This window comes from Calidris pugnax, unplaced genomic scaffold (assembly GCF_001431845.1).
Source record: "Calidris pugnax isolate Ruff unplaced genomic scaffold, ASM143184v1 scaffold36, whole genome shotgun sequence".
Lineage (NCBI taxonomy): Eukaryota > Metazoa > Chordata > Aves > Charadriiformes > Scolopacidae > Calidris > Calidris pugnax.
Genome location: NW_015090825.1, coordinates 3,766,095 through 3,787,615, shown reverse-complemented (window position 1 = coordinate 3,787,615; position 21,521 = coordinate 3,766,095). Strand labels below are relative to the sequence as shown.

The window sequence follows — 21,521 nt, the reverse complement described above, 5'->3', positions numbered from 1 at the left end:
TGCTGTCCACATCTTCCCTGTCCCCATCCAAACTGTAAGAAAAAGCATGTATATTGTGTGCTGCATGGGTTGCCATGGTAAGTCTCTTGTTTTTTCCATTCAGCTTCAGAGGAGCAACATGTGAAATGCATGCTACTCCCCAACACCCGACTTACTGCTGTGCTGAGCTTTAAAAGATTTCTGAAGGAGAAGCAGCACCTGAGTTAAAGGCTACCCTATCATGAAAAGTCAAAAAGTTGTACTTTAGACCAGTCCGTATCCTTATGCAGTGCCAGGGTAGTATGTGCAGTTTAAAACTGGCTCACTAATATCACCTGTAACCCTCTTTGGGAAGTTCTGGGCAGGGAGAACAATAATCAGAAATTCGTTTACTGAATTGATGTTTAATCTTTATATCTTGAACGGCTGCAATGATAGCCAGCGTCAGCTCCCCCTCTGTTTTATCCAGCCATCCCAGTTAATTTTGAGGAGGAACTCCATGAGCTGAACACGTTACACTTCACATAGCTTGCACCTTACGACAAGCCTCACTCACTAGTCTAAACCCCACCACTCACCATCCATATTCCTTTGCACCCCTGCTACCTCCACTCACCACCCACGGAACTCACTCCGTGACAGCTCTCTTCCCTCCGAAACAAGCATTTTTAACACCCGATGGCAGACGTCCAGCTGCACTCTTTGAAGTTGTGACCTCCCATGCCTAATTACCTCTCCATCTATCTCTTATTTTGTCATCTTCTACATGTGCCTGTGGTCCCCCCCCAACACGCACGCTCCCTCAGCCCTGCACTCAGTGTTTGCAGCTGCTCTCCCTCAGTGTCCAAACGTTCCGCTCTTTGTCAGCCAAATTTTACAATTTCCAGTACGTGCGTGCTTACATATCCCACTAGCACGTACATACTGCTGGGTATTCATGACATATGATTTGATCACAGCTGATTTTACTCCTTACCTCTTGTTTGGTTACTTTCTGCTCAAAAACTGGAACTTCAGAAAGACGACTACAAGGTACTTGTACTAAAAGGCTGTCGCTCCAGCACTGCTGTAAAACCCCCAACACTTCTTCTTCCTAAAAAAGTATAGGAAAGATGGGTAAAAAAATAATTTGTTCATACTCTAGTTCTGTAGTTACATCGTGTGTTTTAGAAAATGCTAAGAACTTTTTCTATATTTAACAAGATGTGAATTTTTTGGATTTATTCCTCACTCTCACTGATCTTCTGAAGTTCTTAAAAACACCTCAGTTTACCTGCCTATAAATTTCATAGGATTCTTCTTAGGGAAAAGATTGTGAGATTAAAGATTATTATCATGTATGTTTCAAGCAATAAAATGTCTTCTGAAAATTTACCCAGTAAACAGGGGTAGTATTATTAATAGCAAAGACATCTAACTTTTTTCCTGAGCTTATATAAAAGTAAGCTCCTGAATTGAAGCACAGCCAACAAAGCTTAGGAATATGTATTACATACTGCAACAGTGAACAAAACTAATTTTATTTGTCCTTTCAAAATAAGCGTTGTAAAAGGAAAATAATTTTTAACAATTCTGTATATATCTCTGGTTTCTAGTGACATAAATATAACTCTTGCATCTCTGGCTCTTTGATTTTATTCCAGCAGAATTCCCTAACTGGAATAGCAGATAGGGTATAGCTGAATATAGGTACATTTGCATCTATATATTTGAACAAAATATGGATTGAGGGTAAAAAGATTGAGTTGAAAATAAGTATTCCTCATGTAGCAGAGAGGTGTTCTCTGCTTTCCTCTTCTAAATTGTAAGTCTCATCAAACTGGGTCAAATCTTTTCGTTTCCTCAGTTTTGAATATTGAGATTGGGCTCTGAACAATGCAGCCTCACCCCTCACAGCATCTGATTTCATTTAGTATAATTAAGCCCAGAAAGTTGCCACATTTGTCCTGACAATAGTCAGGCTTGAACGTACATTTACAGCTGTTGTCAGGAGAGTTCTTATCTTGCTTTGCATTAACACACTGAAACATATCTCCAAAATGTGTTAATTAAATTTGCTGGAATTATATAACTTGCAGAAAAAAAGTTATAATTAGAAAAAATGCATTTAAATGTATTTATGTATCTAAAATAAATCTTTTCCCTGTGTACCGTGTAATCATATTTAAACAATGAAACGGGATAGTACTGTTCCTTTGAAAGTGGCGATGCCTTTGATTTATTTGTAAGTATTTGTTTCAGAGTTACTGCCATAGTTCAATCTCTTTTCCTTAATCTCTTTAAATTAATCCATCTCCCCAACAAATACCAAAAATGTTGTGATGTGAACATCAAGAATTTTTACACCTCCCATTAGTGTTAGTTCTGTTTTAATAAATCCCTTCCATCAGACAGATCTAGAAGTCTGTGTAGTCTTCTGTAAAGGTAAAAATTAGTATTAGAATTGCAAAACAGACACAAAGAAGTACAGAAGTGCTTTGTAACCTTGTTATGATGCATTTCCTACAGGGTTGATCCGGTGCCCCATGATGCTCCCAAACCTCCAGGATATACACGATTTGTCTGTATTTCTGATACTCACTCAAGAACTGATCCTATTCAAATGCCATATGGAGATGTGTTAATACATGCTGGTGATTTTACTGAGCTGGGACTTCCTAGTGAAGTAAAAAAATTCAACGAGTGGCTAGGTAGGTATTGAATTCTGTGTGGATTTGAAAGTAAATTTGTTTACCGATTGTATCTGCCCCTTCTGCCTCCCAGTAAAAACCATCATGCACTCAGAAATGATGAATATTAATTTAGCTTTTAAATTTGAATGGCAATGAGCAGGAATCAGATTTTTTTTTTTTCTTTTTTACAAATATTTTTGCATTTTTCCAACTGAGCAAGTAAGATTTGTGAGACTATTCATCTGTTCTGCCTTCACACTCTCAAGTGTACATTAAGCAACTTCTTGGTGTTAGCAACAATTTAAGTCAGTAGGCCTTTAATGATTTACATAAAACCTCTTACATACATTGTTATGGCTTTGCTTCCCCGCAAAAAAAAAAAAAAAAAAAAAAGTTGTTGTGACTGAAAACATTTGTCTGTTTAACCCTGGAGGCTCATAGTTTTTTTTATCTGAGGCTCAGCTGCACCACAGTGATGAATTCCAAACAAAGCGAAACGTGTGCCTGTGGTTGCTGTCTTGGATGTAGCAGACCAGATGTAGATGCCTTCTGTAGGCAACTGTTGGCATTGGTAACTGAAATTCTGTTCCACTGGGCAAGAGAGTGGTGATTTACATGTGCTTCTGCAATGTTTTGTATATGCTAAAAAAAAATATGACAGTGAAAATTGGAAAGCATACACTGTATCCAGACAAAACCCCGGTCGGCATTGTTCCTGCAGCAGTGTGGATACCTTAGTTTGGAATAAAAACAGATTCTGGATTCTGATACTTCATTAGCAAAAAAAAAGAAAGGAAATGAAGGAGTTGAAGAGAGAAAGGACACAGTTTAAGGGTAATGGATTTCACTTTTTTAAGTTGATTTTCTTTCCTGTGGTTGATATTTTTGCATCTTTTCATGTCTTTTTTGCTACATATGACAGCATTCCACGCTGGGAAGGCACAAAGCAGACAGATGCATGTAGGCTGAAATGGAATATAAAAAAAAGCCAGGACTTCAAGATTTAAACAAATATTTACTAGCAAATAATTATCAGCAAGGCTGTTAAATATTTATTTGAGCTTGAGAACCCAATAGAGTGTCCCACATGGAACAATTGCATTGTTCTGTGAGTGTTAAGGTGGGGACAAAAAGTGGACATCACATACTCTCTTATTGTGCCCTCACCTCTGTCTCTGTACCCAAATGGAACAGGTTGGTTGTAAAACAGAAAGCAAATTTTAATCCTATTTTGTAGGTCTTTACCATGTATTATAATTATGTAGTGAAAATAGCATGTAAAGATTATAGAAACCATATGGTTATCCCTTCTAAATAATACCCATTTTATTTATCTCCTATTGAAGGAAGAAAAGTGCTTTGGGATATTGCTAGCGAGCAAGGATGGGGGCTGCACACATTACTTGCCTGCACAGTTTTTGTCTCCCTAGTTCTCCATCTGCCTCCCTGCTGGCCACAGCTGTACAGTGTTCTGAAGAAGTCTTTAAGCTGAAATCCTCTCAGTATGGTAGGGAGATTTCCCAGGGCATTTCTGTGATGGTCTTTTCATCATTTTTATTCCAAAAGAAGGCTTAATTTTCCAAATTTTCAGGCATGCGTCCAATTTCATGGTCGTGTGTGGTTTGGGAAAAGGTGATCTTTGTGATTTGAGTTATATTTTTGCAAAAGCATCTTTGAGATATGCAAATTTAGCAAGTTAAAGATTTTTTTTTTCTAGTTACTTGGCAACGTGAAAAAATGCAAAATTTAAATTATTTTTTTTCTGGAAAATCCAACAGAAAAATAATTTGGGGTCACTATAAAGGGTTCATTCCACTAGCATTTAAAGTTTTGTTCCAGTTCAAAATTGTAAGCTTTTTTTTTTTAAATTACCGTCAGTGAGATTTCAAAATGGACACTTTAGCTTTCTTTGAAAGCTTTTTTTTTTGTTGTTTTAAATGAATGATTTATCAGCTTTTGAATACGTTGAGTGTTTGCAAAATCTATAGTAAATGGTAGAATAGTTCTAAGTCTTCTCCTTGAGAAGAAGAAATTTCAGTAGTTTTTGATGGTTGTCCGTTTTGTTGTGAAAGGCACATTTCTCTAGCAGCTTTGATTTTTCTGTCTAGCTGCTTCCAATACCTGCCATGATTTTGCAACTCCCACAGCCTGCCCAACCTTCTCCTCCTTCCTTGTCTTAACTTCTTATTAGTTTCTTTAGTAAGTAATTGACAGACTCTGGACTTTTACCTCCACTGTCATTCTTACCTGCTGCCACCAAATTTCCCTGTCCGTTTCTTCATCCCACAGCTCAGGGCTCATCTTCCAACTTACTTATTTTGCTCTGTGTCACATCTGTGTCGTCTGTCATGATTAGACGATAACTTTGTTTATATTTTGGAAGAAACACTAGAATGTTTGTTTGTTACACCTTCCCTTGATCTCAGCTTCCTCTTGGGCACTGGATCCATGTCCTACTCCTGCTTTTGCACCGTATATTTATGTGTAGCATCCATTCCTACCTTATAGCTTTCTGTTGTGTCATACCCTCTTGAGTCTGCACCACTGTGGTCTATCTGCCTATTTTGCCTTTTCAAGGGGCAAGTTTAATTTTTATCTTCTGTTCTACATAAAATTTCTGTGCCTGTCTGATGCACAGTATATTTTACATTAACATCATTAACTTCCATGGACCTTATGGTTCTATTGAGCACATGCTCAAGTGTGGTGCTAATAGAGGCATGTTGGCTTGCTGAGTCATACCCTAAAATATGTTCTCTCTTTTTTGGGCTAACTCTATGTGGGTACACAGGAAGGCCTGTACCAGCTCAGATAAGACATCTCTCTAGCCCAGTATTGTCTTTGAGTCTGGCTAGCAGCCCAAGGTGCTCTGCTTTGTTCTGCCCCTTTAGTCACCTAGTTTTATACTTTTTATCCTCCGACCCCTAAAGCCCTCCACTTAATTTCATTTCACTTAGTTCTTTTTGGTAATGAGTTGTTTACTTTCACTTTTCTTTTTCTCAAAGCCATCACCCTGCTTCTCAAGGAGGAATTTGAGGTTTTACTAGGGCTGTGTTGATGCCTGACTCTATGGAGATTACGCGCTGGTGATAACTGGATGTGCATATTTTCTCAGCTTTCTCTGGTAGGCAGTCCACGGACTTCTTGAGCCACAGCATTAATTTAAATTTAATATATACATTTTTCTTCTCTGAGGGTTTTTTATTGCCTTTTGGGTCTATGCAAATTTTGAGCGCCAACACAATCTTGCATCACAGTTCCACAATGTGATAGGGATTGTGTGAAGAACTTCGCTTATTTTGAACCTGTCATCTACTAGTTTCATTTGGTATTTCCTAATACTGGCAGAGGCAAGTGAACAATTTCATTCTTAATTCTGCATAAGAATTTACAGACTCTTCCCGTATCTTCCCTTAGGATATTTTTCAGGCTGAAGACTGTTTAGAATGCCTTAGATGCCTTTGATCATCTGTGTCACTCTTTGTACCTCTTTGTTCTATATGATTTTAAAAATGGTGAGACCGGAACTGCACATGATCTGAGCACACCACAGATTTATCCCCTGGCATGATGAAATCTCCTAGTTTGGTCTCTTTTCCTTTCTAGTGTTGTGGATTATTCTGTTTTTATTTTTGACTTTGACTGAAAAATGAGATGGCATTTTCATAAAGTTGCCGATTATAACTCTATGAATTCTTTTCCTGAATGGTAATATCTAGTTCAGAACTCATCAGTGTGTATCTATAGTTGGTATATTTTTTCCAGCACTTGAATTATTCTGCATAAATATATATTCAGTTTCATCTGTCCTCTTATTGCCCAGTCATGCAGTATCACGATGTACTTTGCAAGTCAGATTTCTACTTTGCTACCTTTAGTCAGGATAGCTTTGGAAAAGAAGGGAAAAAGGGATGAATAGTCAGTTTACAAAGCTTTCCAGTGGTGCCAACCTGGTCACTTCCCTCCTTTCTTGTCCCAAATCAACCCTTCTCCTCTTTTTATATTTTGACTTTGTGGGTTTTTTACCTAGTTTCTTCTCTGACTGTAATTTTCTTCCAAATTTGAAAATTTTGGTGAATCAGAAAAAATATATACAAAATACATATTACAGTAAGGTCAAATGGAAGGCCATGAGGCCAGTGAAGCTTTCTAATGACATTATAAGGATGCATGGTATGACAGCTTTGAACATATGCTAATTTTCCAGTATGTCCAGGAGATTTTAAGGGATCACTTTAACCATCTGGAAATAACTTGGGGAAATTGTTTCAAAATACGTGGGCCTGTTGGAGCGGGTCCAGAGGAGGGCCATGAAAATGATCAGAGGGCTGGAGCTCTTCCCCTGTGAAGAAATGCTGAGAGAGTTGGGGTTGTTCAGCCTGGAGGGGAGGAGGCTCTGGGGAGACCTTATTGTGGCCTTTTAATATATAAAGAGGGCTTATAAAAAAGATGAAGAAAGACTTTTGACCAGGGCCTGTAATGACAGGACAAGGGGCAGCCGTTTTTAACTGAGAGAGGGTAGTTTTCAATTAGATATAAGGAAATAGTTTTTTACAATGAGGGTGGTGAGACACTGGAATAGATTGCCCGGAGAGGTTGTGGATGCTCCATCACTGAAAATGTTCAAAGTCAGGTTGGGTAGGGCTTTGAGTTATCTGATTTAGTGAAAAATTTTGCTGCCCATGGCAAGGGGACTACATGATCTTTACAGGTCCCTTCCAACCCAAACCATTCTAGGGTTCTATGTAATCAAGGCTAGATAAGGTAGATTATATCATAAGATACATCAAGCTCACTATGCACTCTAGTTATCCTCGTCCTCGGCTATTTCATTATTTTTGTTTTTGTTATTTACTCCCTACCTGCCTATAAATCAAATGTGTTGTAGGACAAACGCAAAGACACATGTCCTGCTTTAATGCATTCATCAAATGACTCCAAAACCATTTCTGTTTTTTATCTCCCATATTGTTGGCACTGGAAATTGCCTGCTTGGCTCAGTTGCTCTTGTAATTGCCTTTGCTCAAGTCTGTAACATTGTTTCCAAATTGTGTATGCTCCAGGATCCACTGTTACTTTGAGCTTCTGGGTTACTTTCCTGGAAATTTAACTAAATAGCCGATCTGTCATAAAAGTTGCAACACGTCTTTCCAATATTCTCTCTGAGAATTATCTTCTGTGCGTGGATTGGAAAGATTACTTAAACTAATCCATTTTATAATATCCGTTGTTATATGTGTTTGCTTGAGATTTTCCAATGTCAAAGACGGTCTTCCTATTGAAAATTCAAGTTCAAGCTAAAGTTGAAATAAAAAAAAAAATATAGAAGGTGGCTTTGCATTGTAGTGGAGAACAAAAATTAGCTCTTTAGAGCACTTGCCTGAAAATATTAATCTTACTTGCATATTGTACACACACACACAAACAAAATGGGTTAAATAATTTGCCATGCACTTCAGGAATTGACATGGGCAGATTGAGCTCAGAAGATAAAATTTGTATTTCAGACAAAAAATATTTTAGAATGAAGATGCCTTCCCAGCGATTGTAACTAACACTACTAAAATCACCTGTTTCTAGTATTAGATTGTAGAAAAAAATCAGCTAATTTTGCTCAGTGAACATCATTCCTACTTTAAAGTTCTTATTGAAGAATAAACGATCTTGAGAAAATACTGAAGCACTAGGCTTAGCTTTACTTTTGCTTTCCTGTTCAAAAAAATCGGGGGTAGTTACTTTTCTTCCTCTCTTAACAGGTATTCTATATTTTTTAGGTTCAATAGTACTCACATTTAAATCAGATTAAAATTGTGTTGAAGAAAGAAAATCAGCTTCAGAGCAGCAAAAGAAATTAGAATTTATAAATTGTAGTCATGCCATTTTGACCATCGGTAATTACACTATTTTTATGTTAATGTAGAACCCCCTTGAAAGAAGTATTTAAGCACTAATTATCTATTTACAAAAGAATGGCTTTGGAAATGCAGTGAAAAACATTGAGCTGTGTAGGGATTTAGAACAGATGTCATTTTTAAAAGACTGGGCATATTAAAAAAAAAAAGTTGGTTTTTATTGCATTTCTTAAATGTGTGATGGCTCAGATCCATTTGTTACATCTAAGGCTCAGACCATACAGCACAGAACAGTGCACTGCAACACACTCTTCTGGTATTTCTCCAGTTCTGGGGAGTTAGTGTGTCCTGAAGACTTCTGAATGTTAACTGGCTGCCTAGAGCCTCAAGGAATTTTTAAGCTGCATCCCTGTACTGGGAAGATGACCCAGAACATCTGGTTTCCAGATATGCCTCCCACGCTAGTGATGAGAAGTTGTGGAAGCTATAGGAGTGGTAGGTGCTAAAGGATTTTTCCTTCATTCCCTCCTTCCAAACACATGGATGCTTTGGGGGGATTTCTTGCACTTTGGACAAACACCGAGGTTGCTTTTTTCCACTGATAGAGTGGAAAGTAGCCAAACATGAAGATTCTGAGTCTCTGGAAATATTCTCTCAATATTTCCATAAATATTGAGATCCCTGACCCACAAAATAAGGAGAAATACCCAGACTTATTCCAGACTAACAGATGAGCATAGCTTTAGGAAGGCAGTGCAGCCCAGAAGTGCAAAGAGCAACCAGGGAACTGAAAGATCTGGAATATGATTCTGTGAACTGTCATTGCCTCTGGTGGAGATGCTTGAAAAAGCCTGAGGAAGACAGGCAACCAAATTCTAGTTGGTTCTCTTCAGATTTGACAGCCTCTTTATTCTTTCCCCCTTTGTAAAATTATGAAAATGATACTTGATCCACCTACCACATGAATGTGTTGGAGGATTAATTCTTCTCAGCACAGCGCTTTGAACACCTGTTGCAAAGCACTATACACAAACATTAAACGTTATTAGTGCTGTGCACCTCGTACGGTGACATGGCACGCAGCTCTTTGTAGTCTTCCCTTCCAGAAGGTGACAACTGGGAGGGACTAAAAGTACCTTTGTGCGATCTGAAGATCTGGATAGGAATCTGTGTCAGTGTGCAGAGGGATCCGTGTAGGAAGTCTGAAGTATTTTTTAATTGTTACTTTTTAACGCAGTTCTCTATGTCCTTTGCTTTCATTGCCCCCAGATACCTGTTGTAAACCAAAACTAGAATATTCTAAAGGGCAGAAAAGCTGTTGTAGAAATTTATGTCCTCAGAAAGGTATATTATTCTATAACTATTCCAGGAAGTAAAAAAGAAAAAATATTTATGAAAATGGACCCTGTGGCTTAGGCAGTTGGGGATTTTCAAACCTTTAATTGCTGTAATCTAAGGGGACATATCAAAGGAAGGCTAAGTCTGGGCAAACCGTGCAGTTGTATGATTTTCTAGGCGTCTGTTACCACGAGTGGACAGAAGAGCTACATAACCTTTGGTTTGACTCACTACAGCTACTCTAATGGTCTAGTTTGCAGCATGCATTGGGTTGGTTCTGCATAATTACAGGGTAATTAAATAAACCAGGGTAAAAGGAAAACACTTTTCCTTTAGAAGTAATTTGGGCCAATTATTATACATGTGTGTGGATGCGTATAAAACATGGTATATCAAAGAGCCTAAGTTGGACTGTTATCAGTTATTTTTTAGTTTGAATTGCCTTTATTTATTTTAAGAAATCATGTTTTGCAAGTGTGAGCAGTATTGTATATGTTTGCTCTTTTAGTGTTTGATACAATTGCTGGCTTTTATAAGGCACGAATGTCTAGAGCGAGCAGGTTACAGATGACTTAGGAGGGAGTGTTCATTTACAATGTTATTCCAGATTACACACCATACAAAAAGTATGTTAATGTGAATTTCCCAGACATCAGCCCCAGTGTTTAAACACAGAACTGTCAAAGAGATGCTAAAAAAGCAATCTGAGACAGTTATGCAGTCTTTTTACTATATCACTCACTGCCTTATTCTAAAAGGTTGAAATGAGAGGGAAAAAGCATTAAGTGGGCACTTACATGATTGCCACTGCTTTTAATGAATACTAAAAATTCTGCTCAGTACAATACCAGGAAAGAAGCAAAGCACATCTGCTGGTACAAGTTTGCATTTATCTTGGTGAGGTTGCAAGTTGGTAACAATTGTAAGCTGCAGAGGAGGTCACTGATTGATAAAGATGCCTAACCTCTTAGTACAAGAGGAGCCTGGAGTATAAACATCATGCATTTGCCTTTGAATTATTTGCAGCGTTGATCTAATTTACAGAGAAGAAGACTTGCTGATGGAACTGGGTGAACATTTAAGCACACAGAATTCTACTTTGAACAAACTCAGATGCAGAGAAATAGCAAACAAAGGCACATTGTTCAGTGCTTTGCATTCTGCAGTTTGTAGTTGAAGTAATGGTTCCCCAGCATTTCAAGTTATTTTGTAAAAATTATGTTCACCATAAAAAGGACCTACTGTAGTTTAGAAGTTAAGAATTGCTGTAATAATTTTGTAATTGGTGCATAAACATGCAAAAAATTAGATGTTCAGTTGATTTTCTTAATTAGTAATCTACAGTAATGAAAGGAATAAACAAAGCTGTTACTAGCTAAACAATATATATACTTTTAGAAACATTATGTTACCAGAACTACTATCAGATTCTTATACTAAGAAAACAAATCTTCTTAGCCTTTGTTTGCTTAGTGTAAGAATCTGATAGTGCTTTCTGAGGAGGGCTTGGCACAACTGACAAAAACTACGTGTATCTAGTTAAGAAGTTACTAAGTTGATAATCTTACCCTGGAGATATTCAAGGTCAGGCTTGATGAGGCTCTGAGCAATCAGATCTAGTTAAAGATGTCCCTGCTTACTGCAGGGGGCTTGGACTAGATGACCTTTAAAGGTCCCTTCCAACCCAACACATTCTATGATTCTATAATACCATCTGGCTATATATAAACTAAATGTGATATCCCAGGCTTTTTGATAGTAAAATGATCTCAAAGAATAATAAGTTACATTGAGTTAGGAGACCTAGGGCAGAATTTTTTGTGTGATGAGTTGTTTTGGGAACAGAACCACTGCTGCTTGACTTCTTGGATTTTGTCTTATAGACCTTCTCTGGGTTCTTAGGTGTCTCACAGGATGAGACCTAAGCTGTCTCATTCCTTTGAAGCCTGTCCTTCAGACTGGGCGTTAGTCTGCTTAGATGCTTTCAGGAAACTCAAGGGAACATAATTATCTTTGGGGTGTTTACTCCTCTGCTGAATATAGTAATTGACTTTTGAATCTGTTGGTCATTTTCAGAGGGATGTTGAGCGACAGGCATACAGAAGTGTAAAGCATCATACTTCTACATTTTGTTTCTGTAAGAAAAAGATACCCTTGGGTAAAACTGCTAAATTAGAGTGCAAGATAACGTGTCTCCAGCACTTTCTGCATACAGGGGGAGATTACAAAAAGGAAAGGAGAAGGAAAAATGTGGCAAAAAAGATCAACGATGTAGCAGAGAAGAAGGAGAAGGAAAGGAAAAATCTCTCATCCCATGTTAAGGTAGAGGCTGAAAGAATGGATGGTGGCTTGGAGCCCCATTCCAAAGTGGCAGAAGGCAAAAATTGGATGTGGCCTGAATGAGAAAGCCCTGAAGCACAGGACAGAACTGGAGCCAGTGTGCTTCTGACAGAATTTTGATCCGTGAACATTTCTGTTGATTCCACATCCAAATAGGATGAAGTGGCTAGAGGTTGGTTATGGATGAAAATAATTTTAATTTCTTGCAAGTTAGACATTGTGGGAGGAAAAAAGCCCCACTTATTTTAGAAAAAAAAATGTGAAATTTTGCTTAGAAATGAAATTTTTATTCCCCCCAAAATATTTTAAACTGACATTTTGCTTCATTTTGTTTCCTTGGTAATGTCAGAATCACTACATGAATTTCCAAATATATCCCATTCCATCCAAGTGGTATTTTAATAATTTTAATGCAGAAAACTGTTTAGGTAAAATTTTTCCAACCAATTCTAGTTCTAGCTCGCCTCCAGGTTATAGGGATATTTTAGCAGAAACTTCTCAGATGCCAAGAGCAGGGGGATCCCTGGTCTTTGGGCAAAACAACTTATCTTGTTTTGGCTAATCAAAATAAAAGTTCAGAAAAAAATGTAGCTTTCCCCCAAATTCATAACTTTTCCATTTATTTTTTTTTGTTTGAAAATACATCTTTGATTCCCATAGCATATGTTCTTGCATGTGTTTCTTGGCACTCCTGAAGGGCAGATCTATTTCTCACATGCTCGCTGCCTTAATTTTACTGGGGAATGAATTTTGTCCTGGGTGCGTGTGCAGAATTCCTGTGACAGCCATAAATTTTCTTTAATATCTTTGTATACATGGAGATTCTGTATTAATACCAAGTTTGCTACCTGCCCACCAGCAAAGCCATATGCTAGCATCAAATGTTAATTGGCTATCAGTTGGGTATTTAGTCCTACTCATCTGCTAAATGGATAGTACGAGAAACTTATACCAAAGTTAATGGAACATAATCTCTAGTCCTGTTAAATTGCTTGCCTACCATAGATTTGTTCCATTAGAATCACAACACAAAATGAGTTTTTAATTTCTTTCAGCATTGCAGGCAGTTTAAAATTCTTGTTTGTTTTCCACTGGAAACTTACAGAAACCTAGAATCACACAGGGTGAAGAGGACTTCTGGAGGTCGTTTTGCTCCTCTTCAAAGCAGGTCTATTTAGGGCAGGCTGCTCAGAACCTTGCCCAGTTGAATTCTGAATATCTCCAAGGATGGAGATGTTACAGCTGCTATGGGCACCTACTGCACTTTTTCATCATCTTCATGGCAAAATTATTTCCTTATACCACGTTCCTACTTCTGTCTCTTGCCTCTTGTCATATCTGTGTGTACTTCTGAGCAGAACCTAGCTCTGCCTTCTCTTTATCCTGAGATCAAGTAGTTGCAGACAGCAGTAAGGTCTTCCCTTCATCTTCCCTGGGCTGAACAGACTCAGAGGTCAGCCTCCCCTCATATGCCACATTCCCCAACCATCTTGGTGTCCCTCTGCTGGACTTGCTTCAGGTTGTAAGTATTTTTCTTTTACTGAGGAACCCATAATTGGACACCACACTCCAGATGTGGTCCCATAAGCACTGCATAGACAAGAAGCATCACTCCCCTTGTTCAGTTGGTTTCATTGTTACCAATACAAGCCAGAATGTGGTTTGCTGTCTTTACCACACAGACACACTGCTAAGTCTTGTTGACTTGTTGACTTCTAGATGCAGGAGTTTGCATTTGCATTTGATGAAGTTTATGAGGTTCCTGTCAGCCTATTTTTCCAGCCTTTGGAGGTTCCTCCAAACAGCAGGTGCCCTCCTTAGATGGCTGGCAGATCCCCACCCCTAATTTGCCGTTGTCTGCCAGTTTGCTGAAGATGTACTCCATCAGATCATCCAGGCTGTTGGTAAATATGGGAAGCAATATTGGCCTCAACATCACTAGCTGAGGGATACCTCTAGTGACTGACTGCCAGGTGGGCTTTGTACCACTAGGCCTTTGAGCCCAGTGTTCCAAGTGATATTCGACCCAGCTTATCATCCATTATTGCCTCACCAATTTGGCTATAAGGATTCTGTGGGAGATGGTATCAAAGGCTAAAATCAAGGCGAACAACATCCAGCACTCTCCCTTATCCACAGAGCCAGTCATCTTCTCATAGAAGGTGATTACGTTAGTCAGGTATGATTTACCCATGTTAAACCAATGGTGGCTGTTCCAAATCACTTTTCTGACCTTCTTGTACTTGGAAAATTGCTTTGTGGGAGATTTGTTCTGGAATTTTCCCAGATCTGGTGAACGGCTTGGTAGTCTGTAGTTCCCCAGATTCCACTTCTTGCCTTTCTTGAGGATGGGTGGGACATTTGGCTTTTCCCAGCTATTGGGAACTTCTCCTATCCTTTTCAAAGGTGATAGACCTGTGATAGGCGCGTGATAGGCCTGTGTCCATCCATTGCAGCACTCCAATCAGGTGAGCTATCTTACCACGTCTCCATAATATCAGAGATGTCATAGTTGTCCACTGTGCATGTAATTCTCCTTCCTCCTGGTTGTACCCCATGCTGTGCCTGAGAAGTGACCCATCGGGGCTCCTTTTACATGGGTAATACAAGAGCCTTTGTCATCCTGTTGTCCCCCAGATGCTTTCTCACTGCCTCCATACCTTCACTTCTCTTCACAGCATGACAACCCTTTCCCAACACGCCTAATTTAAAACTCTTCCCACTATATTAGCAAACCTGTTGACAAGGTCACTCTTGCCCCAGTGTGCCAGGGGAATGCCATCCCTGTGTGGCAGTCTTCATTCTTCAGAAAGGGTCCTGTGGTACTGGAAGAATCATAGAATCATTGAGGTTGGAAGAGACCCTTGGGATCATCGAGTCCAACCATCTACCCTACTCTACAAAGTCCTCCCCTACACCATATCCCTCAGTACCGCATCTAAACGTCCCTTAAACACATCCAGGGACGGTGACTCAACCACCTCCCTGGGCAGCCGGAGCCGTGCTTGTAGCACCAGCTGTGCAGTGTCGTGTTGACCATGGGATGTATCCACTCCTACCTGAGCAGTGAGCCCCCTCACTGGGAGGACTGAGGAGGTGCCACCAGGACCTCATCCCCCTCACTGTTATCTCAGGGCTGTCAGTCACCCTTGATACGCTCAAGGTCACTCTAGTGGTGCCATTGGTGCCCATATGGATGAGCAGTCAGGGAACTTAATGTTTAGCATATGGCTATTTTGGAGAAGAAGTTAAAAAAAAAAGAGGAAAACTTCTTAGCAAATGAAAGTATTAGCCAGTGCCTTTACAAAGGCTTGTTTTTGTGGAGTTTGTAAATGGGAGACAAAAGGAACCCACTGCAATGGGTACATTGTAGCCACTGCTGTCTTTGGTAGGAATCTTTCTTGGCAAAATGCAATTGTTATAAGAAGCCATGGAAACCCGCATGAGTGGGAATTCGATGGTCTCAGCTCAGTTTGCTTACCAAGGGACAAGAAATGTGCCCAGCGTCCTTTCTAAGCTTATCATTAGCACCCACTAGCAGGTGTGGGAATAAACTGGTGAACCTGGAAGTGTTTGAATTATCTCTGATCAAGAGCTGGTGGCACAAAAAATAATAGATGGGAAAGTGGTTGTTCTAAAGCTACTCACCTCCCTGGGCAGCCGGAGCCCTGCTTGTAGCACCAGTGGTTGTTCTAAAACTACGGACACATGTAGAAACATAGCTATCGGGCTATGTGTTCTTAGGGAGGTTTTGGTCCTAGCCAAGGACTGAACCAAGGCTACAAGTTGTGCAGTAGTCTATGCCGAGGGATGGAAAAACATGTATTTGTGTTGGAAGGACACAATGAAATAGAACATACAGAACAGTTTAAATCATAACATATAAAAAGGAGAAGTAAGAAGTTGTAGGTCAGAAGTAGGAAAGAGTTGCTGCTTTGAGGTAGTCTTCAGGTAAATACTGATCAGATATTGCTAACGTTTAGTGGATCTTACTGCTCCAAAAGGCACTTGAAACATTGAGCGTTTCTCAGTATTGTGCTGACACGCCATGTTGGACTGTGGTCCTGCTGCAGTAAGGTGGGGTTAGTCCTTCTGAGGCCAGTGGTGGGAGGACCATGCTTTAGTGCAAAGAGATTTAGCATTCGGTGTTGATTTTGGCATGTGGGCTAGAGTGAGCCTTGGTGAGTATGGATCACAGTGGAAGCAGGGAAGATGGGAAATGTGTAATCAGTATTGCCGTCTGATAGCTGAGGGTCTTTGACTGCAGCCACTCAACTGGCATCTTATACACATAGTTCATGACAGCGGTGCCCAGCCAAGAACAGGGTTTCAAAGATTTATACCTAAGGTTGACTTTGCACTTCAAGAACGCTTGGACTAAAGAGTTATTTCATGTTCTAAAGCCTTCTAAGGAACAAAGTTTAAGCAAAATATTGTTAAAATTATATGTAAGCAGCCAAAAATCCCCCTTAGACAAAAAAAAAAAAAAAAGATTCAAAGGGTAAAGAGGGCTTGTGGAGACAAAGAGAGGTTTAGCAAGTTGCCGCCTAGTATGGAATGAAAGGAAAAAACCTGAGCTGCAAACTCATCAAAAACACAGTTGTTAATTGAAAAGCTGACAGACCTGTAACTACAGCAGTGCTTCTGGCCGCCACTATAATAAATGTAACTGTACATTTAGAGTAATTTGCTAATTTGCCTAAGTAACACCCACAGACAGCAACATGACATAAATACATTAGTGGAAGCAACAACTATAACCAGCTCGTACAGGTTCTTGGCTGCTAGATGGATGGATCAGATGAGCTGGAAAAGATTTACAAAACAGAATAGAAATGGAATTGCTAACAATATTGCGGCATAGAGGATTTCTTTATTTTTCTATTTCCCAAGAATTCTTTAAGCCCTCTAGATGCCCATGCATGTTGTAGCATGTAAGGTTTTCAACTTGTGTGTGTATGCGTGCAAACACCCAGAAAACTTGTAGGTATGGTGTACACATCTGCAAAATGCTAAGCATTTCAGAAGCAAAAATGACAAAATTTACATCTCAAGTAGTCTTTCAGGTAAATAATTGAATCTCAGCATTTAACTTGTAATTATAAAGATCTGAAAAGAGTTTCTGTTAATAAATATTCTAAGTACACTTACGTGTTGGGTCCGTAGGTAAAACTGGAACCTGTACAACCGATTTCCTAATACAGGTGTTAGAAGTGTCTGAAAATAATACTTCAGAGTTCCCCATATCTTTTCATTTGGCAAATAATGAGTTCAGCCACGTGGCATCTCCTCTGGGCCATCACTGTTCTCTGTCTTCCGTTTCCGTAACTCTGGATCACGCTGTTGCATTTTATTCTTAAGTCCTACTCCTGCCAACTTTTGCCAGTGCATATTGATGGGTGGTTTACAGTCTTTAAATATCCTACTTCTGGGGTAGGCTCAGGGTCATCACTAAAGGTTTCTATGTTTATCAACAACACATTTTTAAAATTAAAAAAATGACAAGACTGCAGCTGTGCAAGGTGGGTCTCATTTTCAATACAATATTTCTTTCTGCTCCCAGTCTCCTGTTCTGACTGTCTTCATCCTGATGCAAATTAACGGTGCTGAAGCAAAGCTAATGAATGCAGCTTTGCACAGTTTCTGCCTTTGTTTCCTCTCGGATACACTTAGAAGGTTTCTGTTGAGCTTTTTGAGACAGGTGTTGCCTGCTCTCAAGGGCAGAATCCAGTTGATAACTAAATGTGGAGTCAGGTGGAAAGTTTCTGTTGCAGTACTGCTCTCAGGAAGAACCCTCATGTGTGGGCATATATATTCTTGCCTTCAGCAGGAGGTTGTTGTAAGGTTTTTCACTAAATACGGGTTGTAAAATATTCTTGAACATGAGTCATTTTAAATTATAGTCCACGGATCTAAGGAAGTCACTGAGAAAATGAAGCAGCAAAAAACATGGGATAGAGGCAAACTGTGAGACTTCCCTGTGGGATGTGGAAGTTTGACAGCTAAAGCCAATCCCTGTCTTGCTCGAAGGCTTGATCTTAATGTTAGGGCAAAGAAGGCAGCAGACCCCTTTGGCTGACCCAAGTTCTGAGTCTAAGACTTCCTCAGCAGTAGCTGATAAAGACCACAGCTCTGGGAGAAGAGAACTGATGTTATTTTATGAAGTGTTACGGCCCATCTTCTTTGAACCCTAATTTCTGTCAAAGAGTTATCATCACTGTCACAGTAAGTGATACTTTCAGCACAAATGGCAATTAGCTAGAAGTAAATAGTAGAGCAGAAGTCTGCAGACTGGTTTTTAAGGTTGATGAGTTGAAAGTAGTTTCAACACATTAATGCTAAGCATGCTAAATCATAGTGTGCCCTGAAAAAGACAGTAATGTCATTTACCTGAAATCACCAGGAATTACAGTCACACGTAGTAGGGATATGCTCGACTGTTTCAAATAGGTGAGCATATTACAGGAATCAATAACAGTTTGTGAGTCTGTCTGTTTTCTTTTATCAGATTTTCCATAAAACGAGTAATTTGTTTGTTTTTCACTGTTTTAGGTAGCCTGCCCTATGAATACAAGATTGTGATAGCAGGAAATCATGAATTGACCTTTGACCAGGAATTCATGGCTGACTTAATCAAGCAGGACTTTTACTATTTCCCCTCTGTTTCTAAGCTGAAGCCAGAGAGCTATGAAAATGTACAGTCTCTCCTAACAAACTGCATCTATCTTCAAGACTCTGAAGTGACGGTGAGGGGATTCAGAATATATGGCTCCCCTTGGTAAGCAGGTTTTTAAGCATACGTAAAAAAAAATATTGTTGATTGCTATCACATCAGCCATTTTGTGTGCATCAGCTGTATTTGGGTTGCTGTGTTAGGAAAAGTAATACTCGGTTTGATAAAGTTTTTATGTTTTCTTATCATGAATCATTCCTGTGACAAAATAATGTACTTGTACTGTGGGTATTGTTAACCAAATAACGATGGGAAAAACATAGCGTGCTTTTTAAACTCTCTGCCAGGAGCAGGTCTCTAACATAGTCCACGTAGGGGGGGTTTGTGTCATAAAATATGTTTTCTATACTTAGTGAGTTTATATAATTACAGGTTAATTTTATTGCAAAGGTACATTCTTTTGACAATTTCCATCCTACAGATAATATATAAGGTTCATTAGTGTATACGGTAGCCGTTTAACGCAGCAAGCTCATTTTGCTATTTGTTTAGGATTTTTTTTTCTTTTTAATGTCCCTCAGAATCTTACCTTTTTTTTATACAGTAATAGCTTTCCTCAAGGTATAGTTGTGCATCTGAACTAAAGTGAAAAAATCAGTATGTCATAGATTTTGCTCTGCTGCATAGAGTGAACACTTAGAACTCCTTGACGGTATCGGAGACAGATGGGCTTTGGCTTTCTGACCTCCACCTTGGACCTCGTATGTGCTGCTTCTGCATCTCTTACTTATGTCGCATTACTACAATGTTATTTCTGCCAACAGAACTGTAAATTGGGTCTTTCATGAGCATTTGGTATACATTTAAAGTAAGTAAAAATTTTTTTTAAAAGGCAGGTTTTCAAGGGAATCTGTTATTCTTTCTTTTAAAATCACATCAGGCTGGAATGTAGCAAACAAGTTGTCAAACCTGATGCATATACCCCAATGTGAATTTTCAGTGTGAATAAACTGTGAAATCTCTGGGATTTTTTTTTTTAATGAAAATTGGCATTTTCCCATTTGGTTACTTGAGATGGGTGTTAATTTTCTCTTAGCTTATTATTCTACATTTGTCTACATTAAATAGCTTCCCTCTTAAATGCACCCTTCTCTCTCTCCCTCTTAGATCTCCAGATCTTTCTGGGTTTTTTCAACCTACCCACCTGCTGTGTTGTAGTTCGTCTTCCTCTTGTGTCTACTGTGTATTCAATCAATGTACAATTTACTTAATTTTCCAAATTATTAGGGAAGATATTAGATGGTATCAGTCCCAATATTAACTTCTGAGAAATGCCACTTGGCATCTCTTCCCATTTTGATGTTCAACTGTAAATACTGTAATTATGCTCTGTTTACAATATGTCTGGCAACTTCATATCTTCATTGCAATATTCGTAACCAGGCACCATATTTCCAGTGTCAGTAATAATTTTCCAGGCAGTAAAGTACCAAAAGTCTCATTAAAGTCTAGATAAATTAAATTAAAGCAAAACACTATCTATAAAGTAGCACTGAGTAGAAACTAAAGGAAACCATTTGAACTTTCTGTGTATGATTAGATCTGTAAAAATCTGTTGAGAAAACTTTTGTCCACCCACTAACCCATAAATAATGTTTCTATAAAATCAGATCTGCCGCATTCCCTTTGTGCGCTAATCCTGTCATTTTGCACAAGTTTTCTAAGCTATCTGGCATGACCTATTCTTCATGAAAAAAGATTGCTTTCCATCTTTTATGCATCTTCAGGTTATATCTAAGTTTCCGCACTACATGTTTCACAGTGTTGCTAACTCATCTCCCACCCCCTTATGGTCCTGGAAGATGAGTGTTGTAAGGTCTTTTGAAGATCTTTGCTTACTCCATATGGGAGAAAGTCTTGATGAAAGTCTTCCAGCCAAACTGTTGGGTTTTTTTTTTTTGCTTGTTATTACGCAATGCTGAATGAAGTTTCCATGCTAATTGATATCATGTCCAGTGGAAACAGCAGCAGCAACAACAATAGCATTAATAAGTTGTTCTTCTTGTCTATGAGAACAGCAGATGCAGAAGTAACCAAGTCATGTCAGCCAGCCCACCAGTCAGAAAACTTAGGAAGAGAAACAGCTATTCTGTGTGGGTTAAACTAGCTGCCTGCTAGATTGAAGGCAGTAGTACAAGTCTGTGCCTACTGATCACTACTGTTCTTTAGCATTTCTTTTTGTTTCTGTACTTCATTCACCCTGAGGTTTGTCATAGCCTCTCTGGGAAATCAATCTCAGTTTCTTTCTACGTCACAGTAATGTAATCTCTAAAGAACTACAGAACTTTGCTGAACTTTCCATGGCAAACCTTTTTTTGCCCTTGAATCATGGAGCCAGTCCTTTAGAAAATGCTTATGAAGCTAGTCAAGACTTCAAAATTTAGAGTTCTTCAAGATCTCAGAACTCAATAAGAATGCTAAACTTCATGCGGTTGCTATTTTAGTATCCTAAAATAATTTTCTTCTCCAGCCTTGAAAATACTCATCTAGCTTTTTGAATGGGTTTGTTTAGTTGGAGAACTCCCAATTATAGTTTATGTTTGTTGTCCATACATGACTCTACTTAATGATAAGGTGAGCTATCTAGAAATCAAAAGACTGCATCCT

General features: G+C 38.9%; 1 protein-coding gene across 3 annotated transcripts in view; it reads left to right on the top strand.

Moving 5' to 3' along the window:
* MPPED1 (metallophosphoesterase domain containing 1) overlaps positions 1-21,521 on the top strand; it is a 65,872-nt gene that overhangs the window by 16,965 nt on the left and 27,386 nt on the right. For all 3 annotated transcript variants that reach the window (XM_014940185.1, XM_014940182.1, XM_014940184.1), the window contains exons 3-4: positions 2,488-2,669; positions 18,734-18,959. In XM_014940185.1, the coding sequence (XP_014795671.1) occupies positions 2,488-2,669; positions 18,734-18,959 (408 nt within the window). The remainder of the gene's footprint in view (positions 1-2,487; positions 2,670-18,733; positions 18,960-21,521) is intronic.